The 14,135-nt window shown below is 34.3% G+C and overlaps 1 protein-coding gene across 8 annotated transcripts in view; it reads right to left on the bottom strand.

Annotated features, from left to right (window-relative positions):
* LOC149778507 (uncharacterized) overlaps positions 1-14,135 on the bottom strand; it is a 177,271-nt gene that overhangs the window by 18,168 nt on the left and 144,968 nt on the right. For all 8 annotated transcript variants that reach the window (XM_089939383.1, XM_089939387.1, XM_089939389.1 and 5 more), the window contains 4 exons: positions 10,232-10,292; positions 8,947-9,000; positions 6,636-6,806; positions 3,190-3,345 (listed from right to left, as the gene is read on the bottom strand). In XM_089939383.1, the coding sequence (XP_089795509.1) occupies positions 3,190-3,345; positions 6,636-6,806; positions 8,947-9,000; positions 10,232-10,292 (442 nt within the window). The remainder of the gene's footprint in view (positions 1-3,189; positions 3,346-6,635; positions 6,807-8,946; positions 9,001-10,231; positions 10,293-14,135) is intronic.

Genomic DNA, 14,135 nt, shown 5'->3' with positions numbered 1-14,135 from the left:
AACGACTGTTGGTTCACCTAAATATGTCGTCTACACTAGAATTATACAAGGGTTATGCAGACTGTGGTGTGTCACCATCAAACTATACCCAAGCACTTGTAATAATGTAATATGCTTACCTACAGAAACTCATCCAAATAAAAAATCTCTTACAATCAAACCATTAATGAATTTTCCTAAAGTCTGCCTGTTCCTCTTTAATGATAAATTGTATACATCACAGATTTTAAAATGAAATGAATGGTTTGTCTGTTTTATTTGTTTATCTTGTCTCTGTTTCGTATTTGCCTTTGAAAAAGACTCATTAAGAGTCGAAAGTGCTTAGGCTAGCTAGATACTAGTTTTGCACTGTTCATAGTCAGTTTATTACACTTATCTTAATCAATCCTGGATAAACGTGATCCCTTGCTGGATCCAGTGCACTTGAAAGGACTGTTATTCGCCATATGATATGATTTGTAATTCTTTATATATATATATATATATATATATATATATATATATATATATATATATATATATATATATATATATATATATATATACACATATATATATATATAATACACACACACACACACACACACACAGAGGAAGTACATATTTATAAAATATACAGGGAAATGATAGGTAAAATCCACATGTGCTTGTTTACTTTAGGTAAAATTCACTAATGACAGCTTCTGGTGGCGTGGATGTATAAAAATTAAAAAAATATACATCAACAGGTAATTTTATGTGTACCATTTTAACTGAACCATTCCAATTATCAAAATTCAGATCTTGACAATAAATCTGAGAGAAAAAAGTTTCATTGACATATCTTAAATAGCTCTGGACTTTTCCAAAATTGAAAGTGTGCATGGATGGATGGAAAAACAGATGTAAAAATTGACAATACCAAAGCTGATGATTCTATAAAGTACACGCATGCACGCACACACACACACACATACACACACACACACATATACACTCAAAGGTACATATTAAATGGTTTTTGAGTTTCGATCCAGAAAGAAAAGCACAAATGATGGTTGGAAAATCAGTCGGATAAACAAATACAAAAATAATGAAGCTGAACAATTCCTAATGGCACAAAGGCACATGAAGACCACCAGTTAAACATTTTCATACAGTTTTATGAGTTTTGCTACAGAAAGAAAAATGTGAATGATAGCTGGATGGAAGAAAAAAGTTTTATCTGGTTTTACTTGGTTTCATTTGGTGTAGGTTATTTAGTGCCAAGGCAATGTAACGTGCCTTGCCCAAGGACATGACACAGTAGCCAACCTGGGCTGATCCGATAGTAGAATTAGAACATGTACCCTGTCGGTCTTAAATCCAGCATACTAAACACTAAGCCACTGTGTCTCGAAAACAAAACAATGGAGTAAATTGTTACAGACACTGAATCTGACGAATAGTGAACAGCAAATGTACATCAACCTCATTAGTTTAACATGTATTCAGTGTCACAAAGAAATCTAATGGTATTGGAGTTTTGCTCTGGACAGGATACAATGGATAACTGATAGACAAACAAAACAAAATATTAAAAACATTGAAACTGAAGAAATTTGAATAGTAAATGACACAGAAGTTCTAGTCTTATTTTTGTTGGATTTATAATTTTTACTTTTCTTCATATGTCACAAGTGAATTTGCATTAACATTTGAAACAGAATTTCCAATAGCACTGTGTACAGCTGATTCAGGTTAGCACTAGAAATGAAAATCCAAGGGAGACAACTAGCAAGTCTCATCAGTACCTAACTTGAGTTGCCTCCCTTTAAAAATAAATATTGGCATGAAAAGCCAGCATATCTATACTTTCTTCCTGGCTTTAGCAAGACCATAAATTCTGTTGCTCTTTTTCATAATATGAACTAGATTTGAAACAAAGAATGGACATTATTCTGAAAGTGAAGTGTGGCTGAAGTCATGCCAAGCCCAAAATTCCTATACAGTATCTGACTTAAAAACATAAAACGCATACTGACAGGACAATACTGCTGTTGTACCCAAAGTAAAACCTATTTTTCATGATGCTAACAGGACCCAACACATTTTTGAAATTTATTTTTCATTACTTGCTATATTTCAGAAATTAATGTAAGTTGCATTAGTCAATAACAGGGTTTCTATTCAAACGTGTGGCACCATTCTCTATTCGAGTTTTATTGCATGAAATGCAACAATGTCTGAAGTAAAAAAAAAAAAAAGGTAATGCAAGTAGATAAAAGATTACATGCAGAGTAACAAGTAAGTTGCTGACTCCTTTCAGTCCATTTCTATCATTTAAAATGAAAAAAAATCACTTGCAGTATGAAATCTTCTGGTATTTTGTTCAGAAATTTGGAATAGTCTGGAAATTAGGTGATTTTTTTTTTAAAGTAAACCTAATGAAGTCACTAATGCAGACCTGTTTACCCCAATATATATCTGTAGTTTCCCAAAGTCCAATCCATAATTTTAGACACCTGACAGTTGTTGGCCATTCCAACAATGGCATCTGAACTAATATTATGAGTTGTGAAGAAATTCACAAAATATGCATGCTGTTAATAACACTGATCATCTAATTACCTGCCCCGGTGTGATATTGCCAAAAATTTTGTATACTTAAGATATTTATTCTCTGAGTATGGGCAATTACTAACAATCATGAATTATCCAGAGCAAGGAAGCAACCATTTCAATTGCCTGTTATTCATAGTGATCTTAAGTCCCACTGCTTTCGTTTATTTGTCAACAGTTTATCACATCAGGCTCACAGTATTCACATGCAACTGCTTCAATCATGCATATAAATGCTTGAATTTTGAGAATTTAGCATTCTCAAGCACTTCGGTGATAGAATGGATATGCCTAATACATAAATGGAATTCCTGCATGCAGTATCTTTGAAGAAAAAGATTTAGCCCATACAACTGATAGTCTCCAGCACAGCCATAATTCGTGTGAAAAACTGTAACACTGTTTTCCCTCTACTGCTCTGAAATTAGTTGATCAATCAAGAAAGACTCAATTTTATATCAAACTACCCCATAAATTTGAGTGAAATTATTATTAAGATGTTACTGGGGGGTTGGGGTGTGTGGCAGAGGACATATTTACAGTTAAACACTCATACACAGTTTATTTCATATGACTACTTTATTGTATACATTAAATGTACATTCTTACATCATTGAGTTCCTCGATTTTGGACTGTAGTTGTTTGATGTGAGACTGGTTCTCTGCCTCCCTCAACCGCACCATTATTAACTCTTCTTGGAGGGTTTGTATCACAGTCTGAGCTTCATTCTCATCAAGCGATGATGCAGAATTTATACTGTTAGTCTGAAAAATATCATACCATTATGCTGAAAATGATACTAATGTGCTTGTTTGCTGACCACACAAACCAAAATAACAGATTCTACATGTAAAATTTCACTTTTGATTAAACGAGTCTGCATTCAGTCTCATATCCAAAACTGTTGCCTATCGTATCCAGTCAATATTTAATTTTCCTTCCTATCACTCTACCAAAAGTGCAATTACCTCCCTTTGTAAACAACTTTCCTTCAACATTAATCATCTACCCTATACGGAGCAGCATAATGAAAGTTAAACAAGTTGTATTAATAAGTTAACTCATGCTCAAACATAACATGGAACTAATATTACATTATAAAAAAGCATTTGTTATCAATGTATAAAAAATACATTCATATAATTAAACATTCAATTTCTTATATTTTAAACATACATCCCTTTTCCAAATAAATCTTTATTTATGTAAGCCAGGTCATTTAGGAGACTAAACTCTCTATAACATGAGTATCATGATCTGTGTTTAATAGTCCTCACATTGGAATAAAGGGTAATGAAAATGAAGTCAAAATTGCTCTGCAACCACCCATCTATGGATGGAATATTCCATATACTGATATCATATACTATATCACACAACATGTTTGTCATTCTTGGCAAAATGTGTAGGAAAATAAATCCACAAGCAAATTTAAGAATATCAAATCCACCATTGATGAATGGTGTCCCTCATAAAGAACCAATTGCAGAGATGAGACGTTATTGTGGCAATAATATGCCGGACATACAAACCTCCTGATGTATAACTTCAACCAGAATGCATACCATGCCAGTGTCCACTGTCAGTGGAACACATACTTATTTAATGAGTTGATTTCCATCCTGAGAATACAGTTCATATTGAAAACAAATTGAACAAATGTTAAGGTTTTATTGTGTTACCTTTATCTTTTATTTTACATAAATTTTCCAGATTTGTAACATCTTCCTGTTCTATATTTTATCTTCTTGAACTTCATGTTTACAATGAAGGGTATATCTTCCTAATTTTTTTGCAATTCAGTTATATGTTTTTTAAATTTTACCATTAGATATCATGCTGAGATGCCATAAAATGCCACTACATGAACACATGCATGCACACACACACACACACACACACAAAGAGTATCAGGCAAGGTTCATGTACAATAATGGATGAAAATCCTTCCACTGCATTACAATGCACTATCAACATGTATATATGTTTTCCTTGTAAGATGATGGAAAACGATGTAACAAAAACTGCATGCCAAGATGATGGTAAACAAAGTAGAATATTGTATGACAAACATTTCCTGATGTTATTTCACCCATTCATTTTCACACCCATCCACCTTCCAACAGTGTGTAAAAAATCAGCAAAGATCTACATTTCTAACCTCAATCCAGATTAACAGCAAAAACAAATATAAAGCATATAAAGCATATAAAGCAATACAACAATGTGTAATAATATCTCAACAGAAAAGTGGAAATGTGCATTTTCTACACAAAAGTACTTACTCTGACAATTAATAAATATGTGTTCTTGTTTTTGCTGAAGAATCAACTTAAATGTGACCTTGAGCTTAATCTCAAATGCATCCTGCAGAAAGTTTTCTCCAGAAGGTCTAACACAGACATATATTCATGACACCTTTGTTACTTTTTTTTCTTTCAGTTACAGAGACCATGAACTTATGACATAAACAATGACAGGCTTTTACCTAATCCCAAGTACAAGCTGTCCAGAAAGTTTGTTCTATGTCTGTTATGCAGAACTAATATTACTACACAGTAGCCATTTTTCTTTGACCTTCTGACTGAAATACATGGGCTTCCTTCTTACCCAAAGTAAGAGTTATCCACAAAGTTTGGTCCAGTTATATGATGTAGAATTAATGTAATCATGCTAAAACCATTTTTGTTCTTGTGACCTCAATTTCTGACCTTTTGACACTGAAATCAATAGCCTTCTTCCTTACCCCAAAAAACAAACTCTCCATGATGTCTGTTCAGGGTCCCTATAGCAATGACAATATTATTTTCAAGGACTCACAAACACTGAAAGAATTTCACCAGTTTTTCATGAATATTTTTGCACAAATAAAATACCAATATTAGTTTGTGTCAGTTACATGCATACACTATTTACAGGGATCACAATTTGCAAGACTCTGAAACTACACTTTCTTAGTGTCTTCCTGCTTTGTGTTCATTGACAGTTCTCAAAATCTGTGATATGTAAGCTTTGAAAACGTCATCATTTGTTGCAATTATCAATAATGCCTGAAGGCAGAGCAGTTGCTGATGACAGCAGTGGCAGGGGCACTGTTTCACTCAAAATAGTGGGTACAGCAGTAGCAGGTGCACTGCATAGTGGGTAGAGGAGTCACTGATGACAGCAGTGGCAGGGGTACTGTTTCACTCAAGATGGTGGGTACAGCAGTAGCAGGTGCACTGTTTCACTCAAGACATTGGGTGGAGGAGTCACTGATGACAGCAGTGGCAGGGGTACTGTTTCACTCATGACAGTGGTTGAGCAGTTGCTGATGACAGCATTGGAGGGGGGTGGGGGCACTGTTTCACTCAAGACAGTGGACAAAGTTCCACAAGCCTCACTTTTCATCACTGACTTGAGACCACATACTTCCATGCTGTAAAAATCCATCTCGTTACATGCCTTAAAAATCACATTGTTTTGTTTTTCCCTTTAAAGTATTCCCCCAAAGTTTGTCTAATTACAGTGCTACCGATGGGAAGGAATACAATTCAATCCAATACCAACCACTGTCATGTGCTAATTGACCGGCTCAATTTTATCATATGATGCTCTGTACAATTTTTTTAAAAACTTTGTTTTCTTTTTTAAATTACGCTTTGGCAATTATGGTTTGGACCTTACTGATACATTTCTAGGAGGTTCTGAAGAAATTCATGTTTCTTTTCTTCCAAATTGCAAGTACTTTTAAAAAACAAAACCCACATTTTTGGAATTTCAAGGACTTTCCAAGTCAACCCTCTGAAACCAAGGACTTTTCAAGGCTATGCAAACCTTGTTATTAAAGTTGTGTGCTTTGGAACTGAAATTACAGTGCAGAAAAAGACAAGTTAATGAACAGATGGAAGGACAGAATGGCACAGAAATGGCAGACTTATAAAAAGCCCTAACATCTCTGGCCTAAAATCACATACAATGCATACATTTCATAAAACAGGACCAAGTTATAATGCTTTCTTGAAAGGAAATTCATACAATTAAGCGACTGTAACATCCAGTGTATGATTCTTACCCGTTCTTTAATATCACCAATGAGGCTTTGAGCCTCCAGGAGCTTTTTCTGAGTATTGGCAAGCTGCTGTCTGATTGTGGATAGCTGATTTTTAAGTGCATATGTTTCCTCGGCTTCTTGTGCTCGTGTAATCTGATCCTGTATAAGGCGATCTGCCAGGTCTGCTGATTCCTAAAATATAATTTGTACTGTACCAATGCTAACTTGGAATATGTTCCATTTATGAAAATTAGGAATCATATACATCAAATAGTATATATATATATATATATATATATATATATATATATATATATATATATATATATATATATATATAGTAGTCCCCCTGTTGACCAGTGGCCACCCACTTTTTATGGCCAGAATCCCTTGGCACAAACGAGTTTGTATTCAAAAGTACCCCTCATGTATGGCCACCCCTCTAACATGACCAGCGGCCAGCATATTAGTAAAAAAATGTAAAATGTTCCCCTCATGAGCGGTAACTTTTGTTTTCCAAATGTATCCAGAACCAATAATTTATTCATATCATGACATAAGGTAAGTATTCAGATTATCTCTCTTGTCGATACATGTCTCTCAATGTCAAGTTTCCGTTACTGAAAAAAGTGTTGGCTAAAGTACATGTAACAGTAAGATTAATATTATATCATTGTTTCTAAAAGCCGACGTTTACAGGAAATGGGCTTGACAATGTTATGACAGAGTTTTGGTCTTCACACATCTGTCGAGTTCTTCTCTTTGATGATTACAACTGGACGTAATTGTCTAGATAATAACAGGGTCAGCATAGGCTAGAATAGATTTTGTGCATTAACACACACACACACACACACACACACACACACACACACACACACACACAGAGAAATTAACCTTGACCCTGAACAAAACAGGGTACCAGACAAAGACCGAACATTCATGTAACAACACATTATAGCTTCCTTTACGAAAAAGGCATTTCGTCCACTCGATAAAACTTTTGTCTGCATAATTAAATCGCATACAGTTAGCAACATCCAAATAATTCATTACCAAACATTAACATGTCATCATATAAATAGAGACATATCATTTTAGAAGAAAGCTGTTTATTCTACTCAACGACATTGGGTGAGGTGAGGAGGGGGGACTTGCCAAACAATTTTATGTACAAAAGACTCGAATAAAACAACCTTATGTTGAAAAGACTCGAATAAACAATGTCATAACCGACAAAGAGGTTATTCAGCAACAGTGAGAAAATGGAGCAAATGGAAAGAGAATTATGTATGTACCAAGATTTAAATGATGATACTAAATGGTTTTGCAATGTGCATGACAACAATACCTGTTCGCATATCATGCTTACGCCAAGAACAAGAACTAATAATGTCTATTCAGCTGAAATAAGTCTATTATTATAACAAGATGAACCTTTTAACAATTAATGATACTTTTAAACGAAGATATTAAATAAAGATATTAAGTGCTCTGAAGTATGTAGCTTTCTTACTACGTATATTACAAATACTTCTCACAAAAGTTTTTAGTCCCCCTCTGGAAAGGCCACCCATCTTATAAGGTAACTTTCCCAGTGCAGAAGGGGTGGCTATATAAGAGGGGGACCACTGTATACTGTATATATATATGGCTATTTTCATAAATAATTTAACCCTCATATTTGTGCAAAATTTTTTCTAAATACTGTGTAGCTAGGAATATTCTTATGCACACACACACACACACACACACACACCTGGTCTAGCCAGGGTCCTACAGGCAGTATTGATATATTTTACTCATAATGCTGTTTAGCTAAGGTCATACAGACAGTGTTTACATACTGTATATATTTGTGCACAAGTCCCACAGCAACAACATAGATCCTGATCTACTGCTGCATAATGCACAGGCAGATCAGGGTCTATGTTATTTGTTCTGACTACTCCTAACAAACTTCACAGACCCAGATCTGCTGGTGCATTATGACATGGCAGATCTGGGTCTTTTGCAGTTGGATTCTACTAATAAGCAAGCATAAATGGTAATCATATACTAACATGTTTAGTTATCAAATGTGTCAGAATAAACTGTCCTCTGGAAATTTCTGACTTCTGTACAATTTCCTATTTTTTTCCCCTGAAATGTTTCATTAGAAAACCAGCAAGACAATTAAGTTTGTTCTATTGCTAAAATGAAACATTTCTGCATTCTCCTTACCAATGAAATATAGACTCTTACACCATTTACACAACTTCAAAATTACATTGCATTTGCAGGTGTCAACTGCATTAAAATGAACATCTGCAGAAAACAACACAATGCATACCTTTTCTAAATTTTCAATTCTTTGTCGTAATAATCTGTTTTCTGTTCGCAATCTCTGCAATAGAAAATTCAAATTTATTCTTGTGAAACTATATATGTAACATTGTCAAAGTCAAATAGAAACTTTACATACAATTATATCCCTGAACTTGAACGAAACTCGGGTTTGTATTAAAATTTGTCTTAGGCCAACATACTATAAGTCAAGTTCAACTGCAAACTAAACAGACCCAGATCTACTGTTGCATAATGTACCAGCAGATCTGGGTCCCTGCAGTTTGTTAGCACATTGTGTGATTTCTGATCAAGGCCTATGTTATCTGCAGTTGGACTTAACTTGTATATGAGTACAGACAGTAATTCACAGTGTCTGTGATCTGTAAAGGTGAATGCCTTAGACCAATCAGCCACACTGGGCCCCCAGCATAAAGGTAGGTTTTACTTGCTTAAATGTTGAGTCCAGCTGCAAACAACGTAGACCATGTGCATTGGTAGATGCAAGTCCATACAGATTGTTCTATTAATTACTCCTATCAAACTGCATAGACTCAGATCTGCTAGTGCATTATGTGATGGCAGATCCAGGTCTATGTAGTTTGCCAATGGACTCGACTTAATAAGCAAGTACCATCTTCATCATTCCTCTTCAGTCCCAATGAACACATGGCCTTCACTGCAGCTCTCCATTTATCATGGTCTTGGGCTACTTGTTTTGCTTCCCTCAAGGACATGTACTAAGGTACATGTTTTAAAGTGGATGCTGATGATATGTGGGAAGGTACACATTTTAAAGTGGAAGCATAAACGACATATTTTAAAGTAGATGCTGAAGATGATGCAAAAAGGTACATCTTTAAAAGAAGATGCTGAAGATGATATGGAAAAGTAAATATTTTAAAAGTGGATGCTGAAGATGATGCAGAAAGGTACCTATTTTAAACAGTATCCTAAAGATGATACAGAAAGGTACATATTTTAAAGTGGATGCTGAAGATGATGTGGAAAGGTACATATATTAAAATGGATGCTGAAGATGATGGGGAAAGGTACATATGTTAAAGTGGATGCTGAAGATGATGTGGAATGGTACATATGTTAAAGTGGATGCTGAAGATGATGTGGAATGGTACATATGTTAAAGTGGATGCTGAAGATGATGTTCATAAGACTGCTTCTTCTGACACTTAAATATTTGTATCTGTAGGTTTCTTTGTTTGTATTAAAAGACAGCAAATATGCAGAACAATATTTCTTTGTAGAATACATTAAATAATCAAGTTGCATACCCGTAATTCAATTTGATCTTCATTTTCCTTGCTCTTTAGGGCAGTATACTCTTTGTCCAATCTGTAACAGAATGTTATAGCATCATTAGAACTTGATTTTAAAAAATATGCATGAATTAGAAGATATAATAATCTTTATTCAAACAAGAGGCCCAAGTAGGCCTGAGATTATTCACATGGCTGACATCTGTTTCATTGTTTTTTCCTTTTATTGTATGTCTTCATCTACATCTGACTGCACATCAGCATCATTTGTCCAATAATGAAATGCCTTCATACCAGAATGCTTTCTGTAAAAGTCTAATTCTGTTTTGAGGCTATTTGCGATCAAAGTTTTAAAATGTTTATTCTTTTTCAACAAAAAAATGGACATATCTGTTATATAAATCTTTAGGTTTGGTTGTTTTCTGTCAAATCTGGTCAATATGTGCTGGAGCAGTTGTGGAGAAGAATGTTTTACAGATCTTGTTTTCTATTTTTAGTAACATCAGCCATTTCTAATTCTGAATCAGTTTCATCTTTATAAATCTCAAAGCCCTCCATGTCAGGATGCTGTCGCACTTGGTCAAGCCTTATCAGACGAATGAATTTAAAAGTTATTCTATTTGAAGTAGGTGCAGCCATATTTTATTATGGTAACTCAGAATAATTTGTAAAACAAAAATGGCACCCTTTCATGCCAGAATGTTTTCTATCAAAATCAAGTCAAATTCTGTTGAGTGGCATTATGAGAAATAGCTTTTTAAGCTTTGTTAATAGTATTGTGGATTGGCATCATTTGGATAAACAAGAAAACTATTAATTACATGAGCATCATCAAATTCTGTTCAGTGGTTTGTAAAAAGTCAAAGGATTTACTTATTGCTTGTAATTGTGGCCATACTGGATGGCAAATCAGCATCATTTGAATAAAAAAAAACTTAAATCCTATCATGTCATGATGCTTTCAGTCAAATTTAGTCAAATTCTGTTTATTTTCTGTGACAAAGTTGTTTTAAAGGATCTTCTATTTGTGCTGATGACAGTCATATCCCATATATCAACCTAAATGACCTCTAACGCACAGATGCTCTCCGTATACAAATTCAAACTATTCAAATTCTAGCCATTTCATGGTTTTTCTGAAGAAAATAATTTTACGGTTCTTACTTCTTAGTAATGGTGGCCATTTCTGACAATGAATCTACATCATCTGTACAATCTGATTTGTCTTTCATGCCAGAACTGTCAATGCCAAGTTTGGTTGAATTATGTCTAGTGGTTTTTGAGAATATATACAAGTTGAAAATGGGAAATGGTGACTGACAGAATACAGATGATACATGATGACTGTAGGGTCATAACAAAAGGTCACTTGGTCTTACAGCCAAGTGAGCTAAGAATCTGGCAAATTACCATAGAAAAGAAATAACCTATTATAATGTAGATTAATCATGACTGACTGCTGCCACCACTGGAAAAATTCTCCTTCATCATTTCAATTTAATAGTTTTATTTTTACTGCCTGGTTCAAGTTAAATTTGACCCATTACAAATTTTATATTAACCAGTGTACAAATAACAAACTTTTGTTCTGTTCCATTTGTCTTGCACTACATGTTTTACATGTGTTTTCTTGAACATTTTAAGATACAAGCTCTACAGTACTTGAAAAAATTCCAATAAAATATGTTTACAATTTGTGTCTTCTTTTATCTTGTCAAAATTAGACTAATTTCATTTGGTATAAACTAAGGTAATGCCTTGGTAAATTTGACATTACAATAATCAAGAGCAATGGCATAGCAAGAAATGTCCCCCCCCCCCCATTTGATTCTGGGCCCTCTCTCAATAAAACAAGTTGGTTGATGGGAACTTTGGGCAATTATGTGATGGCAGACACAGAATACATTGTTTACAGTTGGACTCACTTGCAAGTCTGTATATTGTGTAGCTAGAAAACACACAACTTTAAAATTTAGCTAAATCAAAAAAAACAACAAAAAAAAAACTGTTAACATTGTTCTTATTGAGTGGACAGATGGTGAGACATACAGACAGATGGTGAGACATACAGACAGACAAGCATGTAAGTGATATAATGTTTACATGTAGCTTCTGTGGAGTCAGACTGGACAAAAATAGCGTAAGAATTACAAAGCATAATGGTGCAGGTTTGTACTTGAATAACTCTATAAAATATTGACTAGGATCTGGTGTCACATAAAGTGCAATCAGATCTAGGTCCACAATTTTTATTCTACTTACAATTTATAGCAAACAGGATATACTATGATATGCTGGTGCATTATGGGATGACAGATCAGCCTCATTCCTGTTCAGAGTTGTGTTCAATTAGCATTTGTGGAGTTGGGAAAGCACTAATAACTCAGCCAAAATTAACTCTTACTCAACCAGCTACATTTTATAAATATGAAAGTTAACTAAATTCATTTGTGTGAAAGGTTGTTTTCTGTAATTTATTATGATAACCCTCTAAAACTAATTATAAATAATTACAAATTGGGACCAGTCTCCTCTGGGAAGCATTATTTAGTACTGAAGGATGAGAATGAAGGACTTGATCCAAATATATGGTAAAAAAATATTTTGAAGAAAATATAGAGTTTCAGTGAAGAAATTCAGCAATATTCTTGACAAAACAAACTTTTCATTAAAGAGTTACACTGATCTGACGTGATTCAGCACTCATCTGCTGGAAATGTTTTTCATTCTTTGTTGGATGAGTGAATTTTTTAACCCTTAATGTTACACATTGTTAAATGTGAAAGAACCAAAGTCACTAGAAAACCATCAAGATAGAGGACAACTGGACCATAACAAGTGCCTTTAAATTATGGCATTACATTGACCCAAACTCACTATAAAACCATATGGATAACAAATGCTTAAAATTAGGGCATTACAGTTTACATGGACCTAAAATAGTGGTACTGTATATGATTTAGGGTTTCAGTCAGTCCATTTTGTCAATGTTATTATAGGTACAAGACCTATCCTCCTTACTTTGTCAATATTGGTATTTACTGTCATCCCCACTACCTGCTAAGTCACATCGTAAACCCTGAACCAAGTAATCTAAAACTCATTAAATGACACTGAAGGGGCTTTGAGTAAATCTTTGGAGCATTCAAACTGAGTATCAAATGAAAGCTGGTATTATTTTCCCCCATTTGTCTTCAACTCCTTGATGCTGCAGATGGACAATATAGGATAGAAACTTGACAACCTGTTTAGTACAATGTAGGGACATGTATCAAATGTATTGTGATCTTCTAACAGATGTACACAGACATGTGTCCAATTTAATTTGATCAAACCTGGATGTGTTTGTTAGCACGTCTCAGCACTTTGTCGTTCTAGTATATGCCTCACAAGACCAACTTTTTCACTGCTATCAAACTGGGTCATTTCTGCTAAGAAAATTGTACTCATACTTGACAAATAATTATTATAACTGAAATCCATTCTTGGGTATTAGCATCATCTTGTATATCAGATGAAAACTGCAACAGTGTGACAAAGTAAGGTGGTTTCTGTAAACAGTGTATTATAAATTCCACATGGGCCAGGTATCCGGAGCTACTTCCCAGTCTCAATCACAAAGAGGTAATCCCAACCAACAGTTAAATCATTTTGAAAGCAGACTTAGGAAAAAAGAAAGTGAAATAATCCCTGCACAGACTAAAATATATGCTGATGATAACTATGGCTTTGCGCTATTGAACAAACAAAACAATAGACTGTAGCAAGCTTTATTGTTAAAGCAATCTCTCGACTGCTACAACTTAACTGATTGATTTCCAAAATCATGTCAGCTGGCCTTTGTACATCCTACTGATACAAAACTAGCATCTGCATTATTGTCTTTTAAGAAAGAAAATAAAAAGGACATTGTCAGATT

Source organism: Sinohyriopsis cumingii, chromosome 17 (assembly GCF_028554795.1).
Source record: "Sinohyriopsis cumingii isolate HCF-2022 chromosome 17, ASM2855479v2, whole genome shotgun sequence".
Taxonomy (NCBI): Eukaryota; Metazoa; Mollusca; class Bivalvia; order Unionida; family Unionidae; genus Sinohyriopsis; species Sinohyriopsis cumingii.
Note: the sequence above shows the minus strand (reverse complement) of the source record. Positions and strands in the feature narration are given on the sequence as shown.